The sequence below is a fragment of the Leptonotus elevatus genome, chromosome 11, assembly GCF_054856555.1.
Source record: "Leptonotus elevatus isolate MCC_2025b chromosome 11, RoL_Lele_1.0, whole genome shotgun sequence".
In the NCBI taxonomy this organism is placed as follows: Eukaryota; Metazoa; Chordata; class Actinopteri; order Syngnathiformes; family Syngnathidae; genus Leptonotus; species Leptonotus elevatus.
In genome coordinates, this window is record NC_141249.1 from 18,451,643 (window position 1) to 18,476,706 (window position 25,064).

At 40.9% G+C, this 25,064-nt stretch overlaps 1 protein-coding gene across 6 annotated transcripts in view; it reads left to right on the top strand.

Annotated features, from left to right (window-relative positions):
- The window catches only part of lnx1 (ligand of numb-protein X 1), an 88,733-nt gene that overhangs the window by 40,945 nt on the left and 22,724 nt on the right, over positions 1-25,064 (top strand). For 2 of the 6 annotated variants that reach the window (XM_086089043.1, XM_086089037.1), the window contains exons 3-11: positions 624-728; positions 1,065-1,193; positions 2,162-2,203; positions 2,265-2,717; positions 6,753-6,809; positions 7,530-7,722; positions 10,131-10,409; positions 14,498-14,858; positions 15,657-16,088. In XM_086089043.1, coding sequence (XP_085945169.1) covers positions 14,572-14,858; positions 15,657-16,088 — 719 coding nt within the window. In that variant the 5' untranslated portion in view covers positions 624-728; positions 1,065-1,193; positions 2,162-2,203; ... (3 more) ...; positions 10,131-10,409; positions 14,498-14,571. Of the gene's footprint in view, positions 1-623; positions 729-1,064; positions 1,194-2,161; positions 2,204-2,264; positions 2,718-6,752; positions 6,810-7,529; positions 7,728-10,130; positions 10,410-14,497; positions 14,859-15,656; positions 16,089-25,064 lie in introns of all 6 variants that reach the window. The other 4 variants (XM_086089042.1, XM_086089040.1, XM_086089041.1 and 1 more) reach the window with 4 other exon arrangements.

A 25,064-nucleotide genomic window follows, 5' to 3' on the forward strand; every position in this document is an offset into this window, starting at 1 on the left:
TTAATCACAAATTTGATATCTGTTCTAAATTTACAATACATTTATTTTCTAGGTTTTCATATTATTGTTAGCAAAAGTGGGATTTTTTTTAACTAATAAAAAACGTCTATAGCCGTCAATGGCAGTGAATGAGTTAAAACTCAGTAAACACTTATTGATGGGTTATCAGCATTTTTTTGAGATTGTTTTTGAGATTTTTCTTTTTTCAATACATTTATAATAGACGTCAGTTTTATGCAGATTTATCATTGAGTGAACGTTCACTGAATTTAGCTGGATCGAGTCAAGTCAAGTCAAGTTTATTTATATAGCCCTTAAACACACAAGGGTCTCAAAGGGCTTCACATGCCCTCCGTTGACAAATATCAACAACATCCCCTAATCGGACCACAAGAGGGCAAGGAAAAAAAACAACAACAAAAAACGAGGACCTCGAGTCCTGTGTTAATTGCCTCGCCGTTTTACAAATAACACATCATTCCTTTCACAATCGCTAAACTTCACAGGAACCTTTGGGAGGTTATTGATGTATTTTGCGTTTGTTCTGATGAATGTGAACTCGACGTCCCTCTCGAGAACATTAACCCACTTTCGCCCTTTTTCCCGCTCATCTTTTGACACAGAAACATCTGCATCTCTCTGAGGATGACAACAATGATGATGATGATGAAGACGATGAAGATGATGATGATGGAGTTCAGACCATTCCATTCAAGTATTTCCAGCATGTGAGATGCATTGCCGTTACTCAGTTTTCCATGGCGCCCTCTAGTGGTATGCAAAAGACTGCATTAAATAGAAAATCCATTAAAATATCTTTACATTTTAACATTCATTCAAAGTACCTGTTTTTCAACATATTTACAATACATTTGAATTGAGTCATTCTTTAAGTACAGTTTTATATTGTCCTGCATTGAAGCAACTGTGCATGTTGCAATAATATTTTCTTGATCCCAGGATGGCTTCTTCACATTCCTTCTGTTTAAAATTCCCTTTTCCTCCTCCCTTCCGATGACGTTGTGGATGTATTTTTGTATTTTTATTTTTTTTTTGCATCTCAGTTACATAACGCCACTCAAGGGATGGAAGGATGGATGGAGGCACTTCAATCGATACGTCAGACGGCCCCGCCTAAGACGCCGCCGTGAGGATAACATCTGAAGACGCAAAAGCAAGATGATGAGCGTCAAGTAAGAACAACGCACTCGCTCGGGGTCGCTCGGTGATTTATGCGCGACAGATTAAAAGGCAGACTGAGAAATAGAAATAGAATTATTCATCACAGCGGGAAAAAAAAACTTGAAAAGACAATATTGCCACAAAACAACCGATTTCAAATGGCAATCATATAAATAGGCCTTCTGCAGTACTTTTGAGTTTACACTTTTACCACTGAATCAAACAATAACTATTTAAAGCCATGGATTAAAATAGAGTTTAAAGTCACATACCATCCATCCATCCATCCATCCATTTTCTGAAAAACACACACACACAAAAAAAAAATTCTCCTTGCCAAAAAAAAGTATTGAGAAAAGAGAACAAAGTGGACTTGTCCTGGCAAGAGAGGAAAAAAAGTGCTTGCCCTAATTTTAATAAATTTTTTCTAATTTATATTATTTATTTATTTAATTTTACTTAAATTTTTCCAGGTCGTCCACTTTTGTCCGTTTTTTTTTTTGGTCCTCTTAAATAAAAAAAAATAAAAAAACGAATAAAAGCAAAACAGAAATGAAGCATAAATGATAAATAAAATAAATAAATACACAAATAAATAAAATGTAAAAAAAACCCAAATATAAATAAATAATAAAAAGAAAATAAACAAACCTGCGCTTAAAAACTAATTAAAACTAACTAAATACATTTAAAAAAATCTAAATAAAAGCTAACTATAATGAAAAATTCTAAACTTTTGTAAACCCTGGGAAATGTTCATTATTTTTGCCGTCTTTTTCCGGGACATGCCCATTTTTGTCCTCTTCCCTCATGACATGTCCACTTTATTATCGTCTTTTCCCCAATATGTCCATTTTTGCTTCTCTTCCTTTGAGGATAGGTCCAATTTTGTCATCTTTTCACAGGACTTGTCCACCGTTGTCAATTTCTCCTAATACATGTCCACTTTTTATATATATATATTTATTTTTTTACCCAGATCACATCTTGGAAGAGAGGATCCGAAAAAGGACCAAACAAGGTCAGAAAAAAAGAACACATCCTTCCTCTGTCCAGACATGTTTGATAATAATTCCATTCAGATCCTTGCAGTCCTGTTGGTGTCCCAGTAAGGGAGGCTTTTGCGTGGGCCTGGCTGGCTCCGGCGCTCTCCGCCAGCCCTGAGGAAGGTGACGGCTGCGGTCTCCATAAATCTCTGCATGTCCTGCCTCATTTGTGCTATTTCGAGCTTTCCACGGCCGCAGTCCGCTTTTTCTTCTTGTGCACTTCTCTTGCAAGTCCCCGTTCCCATCTCCTGCACTTCATCAGCTGACATTGGTCGAGGGTTGGTGATACCCTGGACCGGTTGTCCATCAATCGCAGGTCATGTGCAGACAAACGGGCATTTCCACTCACATTCACACGATCGTCTTATTTTAAATGTGATTGTTTAAAAGCATCAGATGTTGGTGTGTCAGCGAAACCCTGGAGCGACGCCGTCGGCACCAGCTGGGCTTGGACGCTGGAAAATGTCTTGGCTAAAGGTCAGCATGCATGTAAGTAATATTGATGCACCCCCATCAATATGCCTGATGAAAATAGTTGGTTCTCTCTCAGTGATATGCACACACTCATGGCCAATAATGAGGCACTCTAAATGCAGCCATGGCAGTCCGAAGTCAGAGTCCACACGATGGCTGTCAAGTCGGACTTTTTTTCTATTCCATCTTCTCTCCATGACATGCATGCACTCACAGCCAACAACGTGGCACTCTAAAGCAGCCACGCCAGCATACTATCCAAAGAGAAGATGAATTTCCGCGGTGTAGGCGTAGTTTACTCATCGCAATTGGGCTGGATAATTGCTAGTACGAAAAATAGTGTGGGAGGGATGACGTGTAACTGGGTCTCCTTTTAGCCACGCCCCCGCAAAAAATCAGGGAAACTAAAATGGTGAAAAGACACAATTGAGTATTACATAATTCTCATGTCTCACGTTTTCAGCAATTGTCTTTAAACATGTCCATTGTTTGTTTGTTTTTAGAAACAGGGCAGCGTGCGCAGCTAAGATGCTAAAAGAGAAAAATGGTGTTCCACAGGGAATTTTAAACCCACACAAGTTCTAAAAGTAAACTACAACTAACGATTGTCAACCCTCTGGTTTTCTTTCTTCAGCTCTAGGGGAGTAACATTTGCATGGTGACAATGCAAATGAGAGTCTGTTCTTTCTGATTATTCGCTGCTGCTAACATGTTAGCATCCCTTGTCTGTGAGGCTCCAGAGTTAGCATGGGCTTCTTTCAAAGATCATTTCCATGCAGTCGGCAGGACCGCAGCACTTCATTATGAATGAGGCGCTCATTGATGTGCCTTAAAGTCACAGGCTCATTACCGCTAAGTAGTGTGCCGCCGCTTGGTAGTGTATCAATTTGCGGCACCGCTAGTTGTCCTGCCTGGAAGCTATTAGCCGCTAGTCGCCATATGTGTCAAATTCTTAGTGACGTAACTTGACAATAACACTAGAGAAAACAGAAAACTGAGGTATCACAAATCTTTTGGGATCTGTTTGAGATGAAAATATTTAATAAATAACATGTAAAATCAATGAAAGAAATTAAACAATGACATAAATGAATACAAATAAGAACCATTTTTATTTATTTTAACAAATAAAATATTTTTTTTAATAAATAATTTTAAGGAAAAACATAATATATTTTAACGTTAATAATGTATGTTAGGTAAATAAAATAAATAAAGTTTCATTAAGAAGTTACATTTTCTTTACATTTCATTAAAATTATTTGCATAACATTCAAACTAAACACTCAAATGAGATGAATATATTAAATACATTTTGTGGACTGTATATCAAATTTAAAAAAAATATATATAAATTTTTTTATGCTTAAGAAGTCAAGTAAGGTTAAAAAATACAATTTAGAAAAAAATAACAATGTCAAGCTAAATTAAAAATAAAATTAAATAAGAATATACTAAATAACTAAAAAAAATGGTCTAAAAGTATTTTTACATAAAAAAAAAAAAGTTACCTTTCTACTGCAATCATGTCATCTGGATCATTTTAAAAATTACTGCACATGACATAATTAAATGAAAATTACAGATAAAATAAAATATTATCACCCCCAAATTTTCTTTTAAAATAAAAAAATTATTTAATTCATTCAAGTCATTTTTTTTTGTATGAAATTCATCAGCACATGAACATGAGCGCACGGCGATGTTTATTCCCCCTTGTGTCCAGCAAAGTCGACTAATCCTTTACTTACATATACGCACACTCAAATCAATGGCGTGTGTACACCTCTGTTACTTGCGTGCGTGCCATTTGTTCCCTTTACACCGCCCGCCGTGTTACATAATGGCTTTATTGCCAGCCGTTTCCATTTGAATAATTTAGCATAACGGCTGATGCGTTGATGAAAATGACACAAAGGGATTGAATAATGTCATCTTTTACTGCAGATTTTTATATGAACTCATCCCGTCTCTTGAATTGTCAATGCAATGTGTGTGTGTGCGTGTGTGCACGTGCGCGCGTGTGTGTGCGGCTCCCAGACGGGCTGTTAACATGTTGAAATGGTTGCCTTCTCCTTTCTCTTTCAATGGACTTATTGATCCACTTGATTATGTATCCATTTCAGTTTCATCGTTAGCGTGCAGACTTTTAGGATGAGGGATGAGAATTAGCGCACATTTTAGGGCCCCTTTTAGCTAGTCAGGGATCCCAATTAGCAGTGTTTGGTTGTCCGAGCCAGCAAAGCTATATTTACAACCTAAATTCTGATATTTGTTCCCTGGAATCGTATTAAGATATTAATAGTCTATTCACTTTGTTTTATAATGTTTCTCTTGGCTACATTGTTTCCAGTAGTCATGAATGTTTTTGTCCAATCAGATTTCATCATCTCTGTTGCTATGTCAACCTAATCTGCCCAAGGCCTTCAGAATCAGTTTTGGTAGCTGATGTAAATAAACATTTATTAGCAATGGGATTGACTCTCAAATTCTTATTCGCAGGTTCAGAGCGCTAGCTCTCAACGATATCAACATTTTTGGGGGGTCCTGATTGGCTGAACTGCAATCGGACATAATAATGCATTTAAAAATCAGCATCTCTGGCGATTTAGATCAACGCTGATTGCAAACTGCTCCAGAGTTGTGCGCTGTTATATTGAGTTTTTGTATAGTATTGATGGTTACTATACTATACTATAGTGGTATTTAGGGAGAGGCTAAGGCCTCCACAGAAGGCCCGGGTACAAAATACAGAGCCTGCCACTTGCTAATTAGACTTTAATACATTTGAACAGTGACTGATTTTGTATCATTTGACAGTGAATGTCAAATAGAGGTCATCGCTTCCTGGGAATCGAGCATTTTTCCAAATGATAATCCCACAAAACACACTGAAGAGATTATGGTAATACAGTCGCTTTAGTGTTTTGTAAGGCTGTTTGCGATAGGTCAGCGTTTATTTATGTCTGAGCCCCTTCCTCCCCTCCTCCATCTCCATCCCCCATGTTCGCCTGCCGTCACCGAGCCGCCGCAGGGGAGGTCAAGGAGGGGGGAAGGATGAGAGAACCCACCTGACTGGCTCTACCGTCCATTTCGCTTCCTGTAATTAGCCACATTTGCTCCAACATTCACTTCTCATTCTGATCTACGTGCTGCTTATTGAGTTAATGTCTTCTGTGGCCCTCAGGTTACAGGAAGATTGTTCCAGCTGTGTTGCTCTGGTGACGCAATCGAGTTAAGTGATGGGAACGAGTGAGATGGAGATGGAGAAATGACCCTAGTTAGTTTTATTTCACACTAAAAAAATGCATCTCGATAATAATATATGACAACCTAGTTCACTTTCTGACCACTTTACAAAAATTAAGTTATTTTAAGTGTGATTCAACTAATAAAGAGTAAAGGAAAAAAATAACGAGCTAAATCGCCGGCTAAATTTTCCACCCATAACATTTCAGCAAAATTGAGGAATTTTAGCGTGCTTTCACTAATGAAGGAACAAGTAAAGGTATAAACTAGCTTGCTAACTAACCTTCCCACCCATCTACAACATTTAGAAAGAAACAGATTCGTTTTAGCATGATTCAACTAACTAACTAACTAACTAACTAACTAACTAACTAACTAACTAACTAACTAACTAACTAACCTTAACACCCATCTACATTTCAACAACATTTATTATTTTTTAGCATGATTCAACTAACTAACTAACTAACTAACTAACTGACTGACTGACTAGCTAACTAACTAACATTCCCATACATCGGCAAAGTTCAGTAAGATTTGGTTCTGTATCCTTTTCCACCAACTATCTAACGAATGAGTAAAAGACACCAGCTAAGCAACAACCCAAATATAACCAGCTAAACAACCAACTAACTATCTACAGTGCCTACCTGACCCCCATGAGCAGATCCCGTTGTCTTTGAAGTGTCTCCTTTCTTTGTCTCCTTTTAATAGCCATGTCCACACCGCCATTCGCTTCACATTCTATGTTCCATGCTGCTTGTTATGTCAGTGTCTTATTATGCGGCCCTCTGGTTACAGGAAGATTGTTCCAGCTGTGTGCTCATCGAACAGATGCTGGTGACGCAACCAAATAAAGTAAGATGGGGAATGTTTTTTACCAGAGTCTAGTCGGATTACATATGAAATAAATGTTTGTAAATAGAAAAAACAACATGGCGTTTTGTAGAAGTCAGTTGAGAATAGTTTGTCAAATCCAATTAAAAATAACTAATTGACCCTTACCCTATCTAACTCACACATTAACTCGCTAACTGAGTAATTAGTTAATTACAAGGAAAGTGAAAATTTTCAGCACTAACTAACTAAATAAATAACTACTAGTTTAAGCTAGGCTTAGATCACATTCTCGCCTCCAAAAGTCAAACTGAACAGTTTTTGTATAAACTGACTTACTGTTTAAGTGACTAATTAGCTAGATTACTTGCTAGATAACATTTCCATCCCTTTTCAAAATATTTTCATAGGGTAATAACAGCTAGCTGGCTAGTTGAATACATTTAATAGAATTCAATAGTATTAGCCAACTATGTAACTAACTAATTAACTAACCCAATTGCTCTTCTCCCCAAAATGTAGTATCAATTGGTTGTGTAACAATTTATTGAATTAGCTAAATGTATTGAATTAGCTTACTATATAACTAGCTAGATAGCCATCCAGCCAACAGCCCAACAAACGGCGGCTACTAAAGTGCAATTAGTTACATCAGGTTAGCCTGTGTTCGTGGATTTGTAAAGCATTCAACAAGGACAAAGCATCATTTTAGTACCAGATGCCGTGTGATGTCGTCTGCAGTCTTTTTGTTCCAGGTGGCTCAGTTCCAAATCCACGCCAGGCTGTGAAAGTGAGCCCCGAAGCGTTGTGTGATGCTTCACATCAAAGACGGCGTAGTTATCCACCGGTGGCCGTCTTCGAGAGGCTGCCGTCCCACTGAGGACAATGACCACAAAAGGAGCATCGTCGCACGTCGCCTCGGCAACACGCCAAAGTGAGGTGAACATCAATACAACGCGCTCGGAATATGTTGCCCATGGCGACAGACGCGCAGAAAATAATCAGTGTCGCACACTGACAAACACGTGGTCAGATATTAATGTCATGCGTATGCCTTAAAAGTCAAACACCGCTTGTAGTTCATACCATGAATCAAACTCACTTGATAGCTAGCTTGATAGCTACACGGCTAACCAACCAACAAAACAAAAAAATGGCTGTTAATGTGAACATATTTTGGTAGGTTTTTGTACCTCAGTAATTCCCAAACACTGGTTCATGGGAATTATGCCAAAATGATTCAAAACTTTCTTTATTCTGTGGCTTGCTGCGACGCCGCCGAGAGTGTGTACGCTGTTAGCCATCATGTTCAAAGGTGTGTTTCTGACGCCCCGAGAAATTAGCTGGATTCATCTTCATTTGCAGCCTGTCGTTAGCTGACTCCCGGCGCCTTCCGACCACCGTCCTGATGCTTGAAAACGGATCTCGATACACCGCTGGCTGTTCTTCGTGTTTCCGACACTACATCATACTTAGCGTCTGGCCTGTCCCACATGTACGACTGCCTTCCTCTTCTTCACCGTGACAGGCAACAAATTGCCAAACAAGTGGCGCTACCCGCGCGTGACAGTGTTCACAAACACCTCGTGCAGGAATTTTGACACTCCTCCCTGGGTCAAAAATAGACACCAGACTGATGAATCCTTCAATAAAGCCATTAGTACCACGCGGGAGTGAAATTGACTAGCTTAGTTTATCACTGTTATGCAAATGAGATGATAAGAGACAAGTAGGTTTCATGAAAATCATCCAAAACACAAAAACATTACAATGCAATATTTTTTCATCTTTTCCATCAGCCTCTTTGCAGTGATCGACTGTTTTCTTTTTTTTATTGTTTGCTTTCCAGTCTCCTTGGACCGATTTTATCTCAATGTGACCTTCCTGCTAAAAACAAATGATGAAACTATCAAATAAAAAAAACGACCAACTGAATCCAAACAAGAACATGTTGAGAAGTCAAAGAAAACAACGGAAAACGTACGGTGGCGTTGACGTCGTGCTTTGAAGTACAAGTGAATAACGAAATGCCACCCGTGTGTGTGTGCCGCCGCGCTGAGCCGCCACTGCATAAATCACGTAACAAAGAAAAGATGAGTAATGTAATGTAACAGTGTTGGGGTCTCGAATGAGCCTTCCGCAATAGCCAGATGTGAAACATTAGTCAATTTGGCATCTTTATGAGCTTCGGGTGCCCGCCTATTGTTTATATTCAGAAATGGCTTCCTGACATAGAGTGAACACATTACTGCTGATATGGATTGTAAGAAAATCATCTGTAATCACTTCTTCTTCTTTTTTTTTTTTTTGGTCCAGCTAGCTAGCTAGCTAGTTAGCAAGAGACGGGAGCAGAGACAAATTAAACAGGTTTATTTTTTTTGTATGTTTTTTAGTCCTGTCACGACAACCCACTGTGTAGCAGCCATGATTCAGCTGCGTTTGCGTCAATGGCTGACTCACACCTAAATGCTTGTTATGTGTTTCGAGGGTGTCACGATCCGAGGGGGAAAGTACATCTTAAAATAAGATTACTTGTCAGCCTTAAAAAAAAAGCAACTCGTATTGCGCAAAATTGAGAGTGATTGGAGGCTGGACTATGGGTAGCAAGTATTAAAAGATAAGAGCTGATGTATGTTCGAGCATGTAAAATGTCATTAGTGACAATTACACTTCACCCAGCAAAAATTGGTTGAAAAGACGTCCCTTATGTCCGCCCAAAAGACGTCTGAATTTGGTTAAAAAGTGAAAGGTGAAAAGACGTCCTTAAAAAGACGTCCTTTTACAGTCTCTACGGGTTTGCTTTCAATAAGTCTGTTTGGCTTAATGCTAACAAACAATGCGAAACACCATAGATGAGCTAACAAATAGCAACGATGTCGGGGTAGTTGCGTATGGAGGACCAAAAGTGCCAAAATTAAATAAATTAATACTTTATTAAATAATTAAATGAATGTGTCATTAATTAATTAAATGTTACATTTATTAATTAAATATGAAATTAAATAAATCAATGTGTTATTAAATGTGTCACAAAGAATTATTTTAACTCAAAAATAAAATAAGGAATTATTATTTTTGCTTATAAGACTTTGAAGAAAATATTTCCCCTTGACTTATCTAACTGTTAGAATACTTTTTTTCAAAATAATTTTTTGGACTTTTTTAGAATTGAAAAATTACTTTTTCACATCCATCCATCCATTTTTGTGACCCCCCCCCCCCCCTTTTCTAGTTTTCCAAGATTCCAATTTACCTTGAATGTTCTCTTGGTGCTGTTTTGCCAAACTGCTCACCTCGGTTTAATTTTTTTGTTTTCTTATCTGTTCCCTGCTGGGCGATCAGGTTTGTCCGGTTCGTCTCCTGTTCACAATATCTCTGGCCCCACCCATGTCTGCGCAGCAACTTCCTGCTTCATACTCACCTTGGCCCGTCGTAGGTGAGCCGCCGCCTGTGAAGTCATTGCGGGTCGCAGAATTCCCCCAAAGAGCAGCGCTGCTGGGTAGAGTTTCCCGGCCGACCCAGGCGGACGGGGACAAAGTCTTTTCTTCCGCCCCTTTCCTCTGCGGTTTAATGTTACAACATTCTACCTGTCCAGGTGAACTGCACCGCTCACGAAGTCATGTAAGTATACTTTTTTTCCCGTATTCAACAACAACAAAAACCCAAGTGTTTCTATTTAAACAAGTTTGATTGAAGTTGTGCTAAATGGTGTCTGGTTCTGTTTTGTTTTTTTGTGTGTTTAGACTGCATGTTTGGTGCACATTGTTATGATTTCAGTGGTCCATTTTGGATGTTAAAGACACTTGGAGGGGGCTTCACATCTGCCTACAGCTGTTCTTGTCATACATTTATATTCTCAACCTGAATAGACGGGCTGTGTTTGCTGTGAAATCCTTGCAAAACTCCTTTTCATATAGGGCTCTATTTTCATAAACAGGCGCACATGAACTTGGCGTAAAAACTGCCACAGCGTCATTTTCATGCCAGGGCAAGTCTCGTTTGCCATGTTTGGGAGTTTGGCAGTCCACGTTGCGCTTTTGTGGGTGCTCCGGTGGTCCGAGGGCATTTTCTATTACAATACACACCCACTGCGTGCCTGACATTGTGGTCACAGAAAGTGGACTAGGCTTTAGACCAGATAAAAGCAAGTCTAAGTTGTGGCGCAGGGGGTAGAACACGATTTTGGTGGATTTGATCAAGGCGTAGGCATACAGATTCTGACCTCTGCAGATGTGTGAGGGGATCATATCATCATATCTCATTCATAAATACAACATTGTTCATCAATCTGTTTGAATCCTTGTATAAATCAATTCAAAATTATTATTATAATCTGACCAGGGCACAGCTGTTTGGTGGTAAATTGTCACAGACAATCAGAGATCAGGGGTGGAAGGCAGTCTGTCCACCTCACAATTAGCTTAGCTGTTTAGCCATCTATCTAGTTATCTAGTTATCTCACTGTTTTCCTAGCTAGCTAGCCAAGTAGTTATTTAAATTTGTACATCTACTGTAGTCCTCATTATGAATGACTCTAACAAGCCATCGAGCTGTCAATCTACTGTAGCTAGATATCTATCCAGCTTCTCTCTAGCAGTCTTATTAGCTAACTAGCTAGCTTTCTAACAAGCTAGTGGTCTCTCCTAGAGTCAGCATCTATACTAGATGTGTATGAAGTTGAATTTAGAAAGAGCAGGTTTTTTTTTAATCCCTTGTGTAGTTGAAGTGGATTCCAGCTAAGTGAATGTGAAAGCCTTCCTGAAACTCTCTGATTCAGCGACATGCCTGAACAAAAAAGTGACTTGATTGCGTTTTGGCATGCCTGATGTTAATTTGTTGCTCCGAGTAAATGTTTAGTTTCATGTCCAAGCAGAGTTGCTCGCTCATCCGTCAAAGGCACTGCCAGTTAGCAGAAAAAATGCAGTTTCTATGTCACGAGCAGCCATCTTGTTATTTCTATTTTTAAGACGTTTCCGTATTGATGCTAGCTGCTTGCTTCACCTTGTTAGCATCATTTTTTTGCAGCGCTGTTGTCTCCAGTAAATCACTGTTAAGTGCTCTGCCTGCAGTGTTTACATACAAATGCACATCATTTCACATCACTCTGGAAAAGATGGGGGACCATAAGTACCGGCAACTTCTCTGCAATGATGGAAAACTGTACCTTTTATCCGTCAGGCTAAAAGGTGTATTTTTCACTCACCACAGCTATTTTAGCATAGTGAGTGTGGCTTGGTCTTGGCTCACCAGTATATGGTTACATTGGGTTGATCTTCAGACCAGAGCGTTTAAATATATATATATTTTTTAAAGCTGACATGGCATAACATATCATGATTAACTTGTCAAGATCGTTTCAGATCACACGGGGTACCCGGAAAACAACAATAAAGTGGTTGTTTTTCACTTTGGCAAAAATATTTCCATGATTTTTGCTTTGGAAAAAAGTTAATAATAAGATCATTCTTATATCAGAGTACACACAAGCATCGACATAGACGCTCTTAAATAATTTGTAACACGATCCTGTGGTGGTGCCAAGAGCCTTTCCCTCGTTTTGTTATCACAAATAACAAAGAAAAGAGTGATTACTTTGCAATCTTGAGTGTTTTTGTATTATGTTGCAGGAGGAGTTATTGATTAAACGTCGTTTTTCAGGTGAAAGTTGAACAACCGCCTTAACGGAACATGCCAGCGCGGGCGTGTGCACTCTCTAAAGGCATGTGTGTGGGACATGCGCATGTTTCTGCATGCACTTGTGCGCGTGGGAAAACGTTTTGTTTTTATTGTGTTATCCTCATTCCAGATGCAGCTTGTGTGTCATTAGGCAGTCACGTTTGTCCATTTTGACCATTGGAGTATAGTGAGGACAGAGTTGAGACTGGAGGAGAAATAGTTAACCTGTTGTACAAATTCCTACAGCCATCATTGTTTCATTAATAAAGTTATATATATATATATATATATATATATATATATATATATATATATATATATATATATATATATATATATATATATATGTATTATTATATTTCTTTTTGTGAAATAAAAAATGTCAATTTATTTTCTCTATTTATGATTTTTTTTAATTTCTTCCATGTACATTATTTTATTCTGTCCTCGTGTATTTTATTTTATTTTTCCATGTGTTATTTGATTTGATTTATTCTATTTTTCCAGTCTTTTCCACACTGACAATTTATTCAAAATAGTTGACAAAAATGGAAGCAAAGAATAATGTATTAACTCCTGAAGCCAATGTAAATAAAATATTAAAATAAAAAAATATTAAAATAATTAAATTTAATATTTATGGGGTCATCTAGCATTATAGTGCCATTACATTACATTATGTTGTTTTTATTAAAAATATTCTTAAAAAAACAAAAAAACATCTAATCTAATTTTTTTTTGCACTTTATTTAAAAAAATAAAATGTAAAAATAATTTTATTTAAAAATATATTTTTAAAATGCTTTTATTTATATCAAATTTTTTATTATTGTGCGAATATGAACCACTCCATTCCACAATGATGACATTAACTAAAAATCTCTTGTACATTGTATGCGGGCTTAAAGCTTTTTAGGTTCAATCTGGATGGGATCCCGTTCGCGCATTTGGCAGCAATTGAATTCAAACACGGAAAATCCCATTTAGCGCTTCATGTATCATCAGATCAAGCCGTAATTTGACAGTTCATAGGAAGATCTTATCATATTTCCTTCCTTTGGTCTGTGGAGCGTTGAATGTGTCACGTTGATAATGTGATGCTGCAGCCAAGACCAAACGATGGGGCCCTGAAAGCAAGCGGCATCCCGTTGTTTGAGCCCCGCGGAGATGCCAATTGCCAAGGTGACGTTTGTCTGACTGAGTCCATCTGTTCGTGGCCCGCTTTCTGGATGACGTAAAGCCACGAAGCGACAGAGAATTGGCATGTTGGCTGCATACATGTTGCTCCACGGATTATCAGTGCAGGGAGATCTCAAATGAATCGCACTGTCGGTAGTCTGTGGCCGCTTGTTCCTTGCTCACCGTCACATGGTAGCGTTCGCGCCAAACCAAAACCAACGCACTGAGCAACAATGGCTCGATGGTTCTCACTTGAATTGACGTGAATTGAAGCGCACTGGAGTTTGCTTTCTAGGATCCAGAATCAACTTTGTGATATAGAAAATTGTTGTATATATTAGGGGTGTCAGTTGATTACATTTTTTAATCGTAATTAATCGCATGACATCAATAATTAACTCATGATTAATTGCAAATTAATCTCACATTTTGTATCTATTTTAAATGTACAATAAAATATTTTTTCCCATTTTTTTCCCTTGCTAATATGAAAGTGGAAAAATATGTTAACCTATTACAATTATGGTGGTATCTTTTAGTTCATTGATACAGTTATGTTATTTATTTAAATTTATTTAACGTTAAAGCTAAAAATGTGTACTGTACTGTAAAAAAAGAAAAAAAGTGTGAGATATTGATAAGAGTGTGAGATATTGATTTGTGTTGAGGGCATTTTTTTCTGCCAGGAGATGGCATAAGCGTTTAATGTTGGACATTGATGAGACCACTGCAAGGGGCGGGCGTTAATCGAGTGTGGCGTTACAGAAGCATTAAATTAACTTGATATTAACACACTCATTTTGACACCTCTATAGTATTTGTTCACTGATGTTTCTTACATTTTCTTTTCCTAGCTACATGACCCTCCGATGTGTCCGGCTCGTGTCCACCTGATCGGATCTAACCAGAAGTGCAGCCTCAACTAACAATGGCGGAGGCCTCCGCGCCGCCTCTCAACGACCTCATCTGCCACAAATGCCTGCAGCCGCTCGCCCAACCGTCGGACATGCCCTGCGGACACACCTACTGCCAGGCGTGTCTCACCAGCTGCCTGTCAGAGAGCAACCTTTGCCCGGTGTGCCGCGAGCCCCTCGTGCTGCAGTACTACAAAGAACCCAACCTGCTTTTGCAGAGAATGGTGGACAAGCTGGCTGTGACGGGCCCTGCCACTCAAGTCCAAGCCCCTGGTGACCTGGAGGAACCTATGAGCAACAGGTAGGAAAGTCCAAGTGTCAAAGTCCGGTCCTCGAGGGCCTGAGTTCTGCATGTTTTAGAGGTTTCCCACGTTCAACACAGCTGAGTCATATTTAAGATAATCAGCAAGCAAGCTCTACACAAGCCTGTGGGATAGACCGATTATCGGCCGGGCTAATTATCGGTGCCGATATTCAGCATTTTGACGAGTATTGGCATCTGCCATTTTTAAGAATCATATGGCCGATAATAGAACCTTTTTTTTTTTTTAAAGGGTTAACTTCAGGGAACTAATTTAAAAAAATATGTTCACTTCAGATATTTAAAAAATTAAAAATACTTTATTTACTGTAGAAGTCAAGTCAATTTTATTTATATAGCACCTTATCATGTAAAGAAACAACACCAAGTGCTTTACACAAAAAACAAAATAAAAAACAACAACAAAGAAACACTTGTTGACGTTTTTGTTTAACTTTTTGAAAACATGCTACTGGCACTAGGAGATCCTGGAACATTTTGTTAGATTTTTAAAGCAAAAATGTCGAGTGACTAAGACTCCAATATTTTACAAAACTCTAAAAGTTGTTCATATGCTTTAAAATCCCCCAAATTATTTTTTTCAAATTTTGATGCCAACATTTTCCCTTTTAGTGAAAATGAATATCGACTCCAAATATCGGTTATCCGCATCCTTGACTACTAATAATCGGTATCGTATCGGCCCTGAAAAAAACATATCGGCCTACATCAAGTCCAAACACCAGTGGTGGTGCGTGTTCTAATTCTTTAAAAAAAAAATCTCCCCAAATTTTTCAGTGGGCATCCCGAACCTGCTGTGGTAATGGAGGACGCCCCCCCGCCCCCCGTTTCCTCAGATTCAGGTCGTCAATCACCGCGACCGGACCTGTGCGGCTCATGCGGCCATAGCCACCAGCTGGAGGAGAACCACGAGTACCTTTACGAAGAAGAAGTAGACAACGACCTGATGTGCCATATCTGCCTGCAGCCGCTCATCCGACCGCTGGACACGCCTTGCGGGCACACCTACTGTCAGGAGTGCCTCACCAGCTTCCTGCTGGAAAGCGACTTCTGCCCGGTGTGCCGCGCGGCCCTCATGTTGCAGAGCTGCAGGAAGCCGAGCCTGCTGGTGCACAAGCTGCTGGACAAGCTGACTGTGCTTTGCCCCTTCAAGGATCACTGCACTGAAGTTCTGGCCCGTGGTGATATGGAGGACCACATCAAACACAGGTAAGGTGGGGAGGAGGGGGGTTGGGGGTGATACTACAGTTTATCACAAGTCCTTCAGAGGCAAAAAAACACAATATACATACAAAGCGTATTCCATCCTATTTACTGTGTTTAACCGACTAACCGCTTTATTCAAAATGGTCCAACTTCGGCTTCTGTGCCCAAAAGGGGAAAGCTTTCATCCAAACTAACACAGCCCCCCCGTGTTTATCCAACATTAAGAGCACTGTGTTTTGGTTTCCTTTTCGGTCGGGCTGTGTTTTCATTAACGCTCATTAGCACTCGGCTAGCCTGAAGGCCTCGGAGATGATTAGTGCATCTCAGCAAGTTTTTCAGACACGAGCAGCAGAGCCACGGAGTCTCATTCACGGTTTATGTTTAAAATGTAAATCTGTGTTTGAGCAGTGGCTCATTTGCATGAGACGGGACCACCCCCTCAAAACAGATTTAGAAAAAGTGTGTTGTAATTCTTATTTGACTATTTCAACATGGCTTTTGTACAAAAAGAAGTTAACCTGTACATTAATGTCATTGTAAAATGCTAAAAAAGCTCCAACTTTGATAACGAGCAGCGGTCTGTGTAGCAGTTAGCCTCTTGTCAGCTAACTAGCTAGTGCTCACCGCTAACAGCTAAATGTTACCAGTGTTTGTTTTCGTCTTGTCAAATTGTTGTTCCCTTTCAGTGAATTGATCTATTTAGCCCTTTGTTGCTCGTTTTAACTGGTGGGCTAAGCTTATGTCTTGCTAGGTTGGGATGAACAAAAAGACTTTTATGTGCCATTTGCACGTTTTTATTCTAAAGTAGCCTATTGGTTTATTTTTCAGATATGGTGCATATCTAATTTAGTTTACACTGATTGTCTACTCAAAAGCTCCAACTGTCTTAGCAAGTGGTTAGCAGCTAATGCTAGCATGTTTAGCTTCCTTTCTTCCACCTGCCGACATACTGAATTTTTTTTTACTTTTGAGGCATTTTTTACCCCAAAAGTCTTCAGTGTTTGAGATTTCCGCTTTGATTTTGTATCCCAGATTTGAACGTCAGTCAAAATCTATTGCTAACCAATTACTAGCTGGGTTTTCGCTAAATGTGGCAGGGCTCATTCCCTATTGGTCTACTGTATATGAGGACGCCCTGTACTGAGATCTAATTTATACTTGACTTTGACTGTAACAAGGAAGCTTAGTATGTACTGTCGCAGTACAGCACGTCCGTGATACTTTGCACCTTGCGTTGCCTCTCACAGCGACTTGAAATAGGAAGCAATTATAACCCATTCCTGCGTATGACACCTCCACCGCACTTCCCACGGTGGGGAGGGGCTGACAGCAGGAGCAATCTGGCCGCGGTTCAAGTGTTGTCATGGCCGAGACCGCCGCGCCGCGCCATCTGGTCGCCTTGCTGCTTTCACGCTTGTTGAATCCTGCATGGTATCGGTGTCCGTGTGATGAATAGTTATTCAAGGCACAATCACATGTAAAAATGGACGCCGTCTCCATCCGAGGCGTTCGCTCTCCCCGACGGCAGTGTCGGCCAATCGTGTCGGAACTTGCTCGGAATTCAGTCTCATGTAGCTGCGCGTTGACAACAGGTTCTCTTCAGTGCCAGGACAAAGCACTGGGTCACTTCATTAGGGACACCTGAGCAAAAGCTTGGTCAAAGTCACTCAGTCGTCCATTTGGTGGCTCGAAAATACTTTTTTGGTAACTGTATGTTCCTTGACTGTGATAATTCAATTCATGCATTTTGTATAATAGCTTCAATTATCATCTTTTTAGTCAAAGTGATAGTAATATAGCAACTCGGCAGGGCGATTATTACAGTCAAGTAATAATCGTCTGCCGTGGGTGGGAAATTAGCAAGGAAAATTGAGATGCGAGTGTTTCGGAGCGTTAATGTAGAAACCTAAGAAACAAATTAAACGACTCCTGGAGGGGCCATGCCGCTTTCCGCACGCAAACTGCGTCCCGTCGCAATTTCCATTTCCTCCGCGTACCCTGCGGGCAATTCAAATAGGACGGGAAAATGTAATGTACGCCACAGCGACACATTCCGCCTGGAACCAACGCACGTCCAATGCGGCCTAGTTTATTTGTGCCCTGCTGAAAGTGGCATGAGGTGTACAGTAGAGCGTCATAAAAAAGAAAAAAAAGAAAATCATCAAGCTTGTTTGCTGACAAAATCGATTGTTTTAAGTTGAGCAATTAAAACGACGGTTATTGTACAATTTTAGCACCAGAAACGTAACTTCATCTTTCATCTTTCTTTCTTTGATATTTTTCAGCGGAAGCAGCATAATTCGTGTTTAATGGCTTTGATTCAGTCCCGCATTTTAACAACCGCGCATCAAGTTATTGAGATGTTGAAAAAAAAAAGAAGTGTTGTGTTGTGTTGTGTTGTGTTGTGTTGTGTTGTGTTGTGTTGTGTTGTGTTGTGTTGTGTTGTACCCACCATTCTTTTATTTGAATGAATTGCTTGAAATGAGGAAATCGCCAATGCATCCTTCTACTTAAAATGTCCTACTTCCATGATATGATATCACTGTCGCGTGAACTTTTGACATTTTCCATAAATTTCACATTCACATTTCAAATTTAGTGTATCATGAGAGGACTTAACTTCCAATTATCATGGTGAGCACGTATGTTGAACATCCTACAGACATTTTCGTCCAGCATCATCTCGTCGACGAGAGCTTTATTTAACTCGCCGCTACGTTTTCGTAACGAAAATTGACGTATGTTAGCCGGGTCTGGTCCAAGTTTGATCTTCTAAGAACGTGCGGGAGAACTGCTGTTGTTCTAGTTAACCCCGCGACGCTGGCGTATTTCCGGGATAGCGGCACAAAATTCATCTTGGGATATTTTCTCGGCAAGTCTTCACAAGCATCCAACGGACGCATCCTTGGTTTAGCTAGCTGACAAGAACAACATCCGGGGTATGCCGTGCGGCTCGTTCTTTGATCTGGAATCGAACTCGGGCCGCAACGGATGATATTTCACGAGATCACAAGAACACAAATTGAGCAACAGCTTGTGTCTGTAACAACCTGGAAATACATGTAACATTCTAAAATGGGGGTGTTTTTTGAAAGGCTGGATTGGATTCATGACATTTCAATTAATTTCGCTGACGGAAGTCCCAAGTCAAGGTGAACATGAGCTCGCATCCCTGCTTCGTCCATTGATTCCCTGTTGTGTTTTGCTCCTGGAGACTCTTTCGCACGTCTCCGATATACAGTCGGCAGGTTCATTCCAGCCGTCACACCAATCTGCTGCACAGCGAGCGACCCATCGATGAAGAGGATTGGGGGTTTAGGGGGGGGGGGGGTGATTTCCTCGCCCTCCCGCTCTCTCTCCTCCCCTCCGGGGGCCAATGCAGAGGTTGTGTACGTGCGTGTGTCCGACTTTACGCGAGCGTATGTGTGTGATGGAAGAGCCAATGGCGGCAGCATAGCAGGTAGCCCCCCCCACCCCCCACCCCCTTTCCCCTCCTGCCTCAATTTGGTCCGCTCCATCTCACCACCAGCACCCTCCCTCCTCCTCATTGGTTTCTGCTGCAGTATAAGTCACAGTCTGCGCTCTTGTCTCTAACACACACACATACGAGCACAAATCCTCTTACAACTGGCCGCTGCCCAGAGCAGATTAAAGGGGGGGGGGGGCCGCACATCTCCGATTGTAGTCCAAATGTGCCACCTTCCTCCTTCTTTTTGCACTTTGTCTTCTTCCTCCTGTACCACAGCGGGACTTTCTTCTTCTTCTTCTTCATCTTCTTCATCATCTTCTTCCCCCGACATCCACCGGCCCGCCTGAGTCAGAGGAGCGACCTGCGGGACGGAAAGGATTCATTCTGGCGAGATAAGGGAAGGAGGGGGTTGGCGGGCGGTGGAGGTCTGGTGTAAAGTAGTGGAGGTGGAAGAGGAAGACGAGGAGGTGGGGGCAGGCGGGTGGTTGTGCGGGGGGGTGGGGAGTAGTAAGAGAAGACGAAGAGGGAGCCAGAAGAGCGCGGCGAGGAGCCAGCAGAGCGGGGAAGGGAAGGAGGCGACCATGAAGGCTCTGTTGCTGCTGGTTCTGCCCTGGCTCAGCCCGGCCAACTACACTGACAATTTGGGCAACCTGCACATCCTCTATTCCGAGCTGTGAGTACGAAAACCCTCACGCCGTCAAACCATAACATCAACAACCCCCTCCCCGACCTGCCCCCTCATTCCCATTCCACTCCACCGCTCCATGTTTGTGTGGAAACAATATGATTAGCCTCAAACACTTTCCCATCTGTACAGTAGGAGGACTCGAAGTGGAGTCCGTACCGTTTTTGCGCTCAAGTCCGCAGGTAGCGCCTTGTGCTCTCCAGGACTGTTTTGGATGCTGCAGATTTTGGCAGCGACAACCACTAAAACTGCCACTGAGCCAGCCTTGATGATGCGCTTTTAACAAACAGCGCAGCTTAGCTTATAAACGCATCCGGAGTGATGACTTTTGCCAACAAAATACACGTTGCTCTGCTGTTTCAGGAAATTCCATTTGCAACGTTTGAAAACAAACCAGGCAGCACAGAGAAAGAGTGGTTAACACGTCTGCCTCGCAGTTTTGAGGTTGGAGGTTTGAATCTTGACTTACTCCAGCTTCCTCACACATTCTAAGGTTGTAGTTCTTGTGATTGTGGTTGTGGTCTCGAGACCACTTTTTAAGGATCTCTTTCCCGTCTCTGAGGCATTTTTACTCAGTTTTGTTGATTTTTGATCAGGACCAGTCGAGACCAGGCCAGTACTAGAAACGCAGAATGCAGATGTTGCACTACTTTCATTGAAGCAGAATTTATTTTTGCCGCAAACATAATAAAAAATAAAAAACGATACTGGTCATTTTGTTAATTTTTTGGTGTGATTTTCTTTTATATATACAGTCCTGGTCTTGTCTCGGTCTCACCACTCTCTAGTCTAAATAATGTCTTGGTTCGGTTGGTGTGGTCTTGACTTCAAGTCCCCCCAAAAATGCATGTTAGGTTCATTAAGGACTCCATATAGGCCATATTGTCGATATGTGCCCTGCAAATGGCTGGCAACCAGTCCAAGGTGTACCCAGATTCTCACAGTTGTACTCTGATCAGTGGCCAACTAATCTGCTCCAAGTGTCCAATTGTTTTGCCCAATGTAAGCAAATTCCCTGATCCAGGTCCTTTGAATTCTGCCCGAATTCTCTCCTTCCTTTTAATGAAAGTCACTTATTGAAGCTCTTGTTAACGTATCGGAGAATTGATGAATGGCTTCAGGAGCAGGCAGGACGCTGTTATAGTTGTTATCCCGTCTGCTGCTACAGTCAATAGATTTGTTCGAATGTCCATTGGAGCATCTCTGTAATTTTGATTCATCTCGGGCTTTATCGCGCATTCCAAAAACATACGTTTGGTTCATCAAAGACACTAAATTGTCCATAGGTGGAAAAGCGAGTGGGACTGCTTGTGTGTCCTGTGATTTGGCGAGCTATTTCGGAAGAAGTCTACTTTCCACTCAGACTAACGTCAGATGAGATTAGACAAGAGGGTATACGCTCACTTCCTGTGCTTTTTACCCTCCATCTGCCCGTACATACGCCCGCTTGACTTCTAATGGTGCCCGCTTACTGTATGTGGGTCAGTTGGAGCGTGGCAAGCTCCGGGGCAAATTGTCATAGTCGGTGGGGGAAGCGTCTGTCTCTCGTGACAGCCGTGATCAGTCGATTATGATGTGACGGACAAACGCGGACGTTGTGTTTTTCCAGCTGGCTGGAGCGAGTGGCCGCGCTCCATTTTTCTTCGTCTTCCAAGCTGACAGGAGTAGGTTCGCTCCGTTTGCCTACTCGTCTTTTTGCTTTTATTCTCGAGGTTGTGTGTCTCATACTGGCCTGGGTTTATCTGACATGAATACATGTGTGCGATGTTATGGATGACAGACAGGTGGACACAGTGTTACATAGAGGTAGTGGAGTTTCTGCAATGAAGAAATAATTTCATGCGAAATCATTGTCTTTATTCAAAGAGCAAGGCAAAAACAAAAAAAAAGACAGCTGCAGTCGTTTCCCACAAGGCTCTGCGCCAAAGTGAGATACAGTTTTGGTTCACAAGCAACAATAGAATAGTCATATTCTAAATAGAATAGTCCTAAAGGAAAGGCTATACAGTATGTGGCATAACAATCATTTTCCCTTGTAGTCAAAACAATCATGATCAACGCTAAAGGAGGCATAACAATCACTTGCCTGTGTAGTAACAAATCAGTCCCAAGGCATGACCACAAACTCGCCTACTAAAGTGATCACACTCGGACCGAGGTGTGGCATAACAATCACATGACTGTGTGGTAAACAAATCTCTCTCAAAGCTACATCAAGCATTAAATCACATGCTCATGTATATGCCATAACAATCACACACCTGTGTATGTAGCATAACAATTAGACTTCTGTATGTGGCATAACAATTACACTTGTGCATGTGGCTTTGCAGTCACATGCATGTGTCCTTAAAACAATCACTATCAAAGCTGTTTAGCATAACAATGACAACACATGAATAGCCAAAACCATCAGTCTCAAACCTATGTGTGGTATAACAATCATACACCTGTGTAGTGAAAAAAATTCCTACGAAGGTTGTGTGGCATAAAAACACACACGCGCATTGCCGAAACAGTCACTGTGGCATATCACACGCATGTCTAGTAAAAAAAAAAAAAAAACTTTTAAGTCTACATCTTAAATAAACATAGTCTGCTCGTAATGGGGTCAAGTTGGGCAGTCCCCCATCAGATAGATATAATAAAAATGATATGTGCATTACTGCCACCTGCAGGGAAAAAAATAAATAAAAGTGGCTTTTCTCCTCCAAGGCTCAACTTCTTAAACGCGACCATTAGGCCGGCAATGCTCGGCCCTTCAGCCCGCATCTGCAGGGCGTTTGATCACACTTCAGCATGGACGCACCCTAACGGGATTAGCAACCCGGAAGGCACGCGCTAGCTGGATCCCAACCGTACGAGTCATTGGTTTTACAGCAGAGGGTCCGAGTCATAGGGTCAGAGCATCTCATGACTCAATCTCTTAGCTAATTAGACTTTTTGTCTGAGCCCCTGTCACATTCTATCGAGACGTATGGAGAGGGCTAAGGCGTTGTGAAATCTACCAAAATATATATATATATATATATTGAAGCATAGGTGGCAGTAGTGAGCATATTGAACATTGACTAACAGCTAAAACTGGACATCCCCAACGGAATCAGAAATTTCACAAACAACCGTTTATAAAACTCCATACCTCAGGCACTACGGTGTTCCGCCTCTATATTGCGATACATTGTTCGGACCTTGTTATATCACATTGTTTTAAGCAATTGTTGTTGTCTTTTACAGTATGCTTACTTAGTGCAATGCCCGCCATGTGGGAAAGGAGAGCCACTGTCATCAATGAACTTTTCGCTCTATGTATACCCCCCCGCGCAATGTAGCACGCTTTAATACCTGCTCCCAAATCATTCAAGTGCTTTTCGGCGCCCAGATGGCTTAAGAAGGCTAAATCTGGTGACCTCCGCCTGCAAATGTCAGCTCTCGGCGAGTTTTCTTTTTTTTTCCTCATCGCTTCTTTTTGGCTCATCGGCAGCCAGGGTGTAAGTGACAGCGGTGGCGTTAATCCCTCACGCGAGCGCCGAGAGTGCCAGGGCTTCGGGGTCAGGGTTGGCCCGGGCTGGCCGCCTGTCAGCACGTGGGAGGGCGGTAAACCAGGACGCTGCCTGGGTGGGGTGGGGGTGGGGGGGTTCAGTGAGGTCACTTGGGGAAGAGATGGAGGCCAAAGCTTTCTCTGCGATGGGTCTTTCTATGTTGAGAGGATTACAACAGTTCAAGTCAGGCAAATTAGCCATGGTTTCGGTGGATATACTGGACAAAAGGCGCCTGACAGGTAGATGGACTTGATTGTTTTGTTGATCTCTTGTCAAGGTGACAAATTAGAGTACTTTTTGTTTGTTTGTGTGATAACGGAGTGTTACAATTTTACTTCTGCAAAGGTAGATGAAGTTACATTTTCTCATTTTACTACCTTGATGGCGAACAGTTATGACATTTTCTCGTTTTTGCTTTTGTCATGGCAGTCCGGGGTTATTTATGTTTTGGAATTTTCATTGTAGTTGTTTTGAGTTTTGTTTTTAAAATGTAGTTAGTTTTAATTGGTTTCGGGGTGGCTTTGTTAGTTTTTATTATTTTTAGTTATTTAAAAAAATTTAGTTCCGTTTTAGTTAATTGTAGTATTAGTTTTTGTTTAAAAAAAAAAAAAGTGTATTACTTGTGTGCAAGATTTAATAAATACCATGGTAAAATGAAAAAAAGTAATGTTCTTCTTACCAAGCGTTGCGTTTCGGCTGAATGAAATGAAAAAGGAGGCAAGACGAGCCATTGGAGACAAAAGTCAAACACGCGAAATTGTCAGCTCAGAGCGACGCCATCTGAAGGTGCTTTTCTATTGGCTGCTGCGAGATGACATCACTTTCGTGCGATACACTTTCAAACCTCCTTATTCTGGTTAACGTTGAAATAAATATACGTAAATCACATTTAAAATCAACCCCAAAGGCTCATTTATTAAACTAATTAGCAAAGACAAAAACTAAGGACATTTTCACTAGTTTTAGTTAGTTTTGTAAATGTAAAATGTGGTTTCAGTAAAAAAAAAAGAAAAAGCATTTCCCTTTTTATTTTTATTTAGTTTATTGTATTTGAGTTATTTCATTAGTTTTAGTTAACAAAAGTAACATTGTGGCAGACAGACCTTGTACAATGTAATTGTAAGGAGACACCCTCACAATATAAAAGCGCCTTTCCAGTGCGATCAGGAGGCCAGCTCCACTCATGATCGGACATATTGATTGGGCGGGAAATCCATGACTCAGTTGGGCCAGCGCGCCAAATCTGCTGAACGCACCGCAAAAGAAAACAGACACGTTTTTAG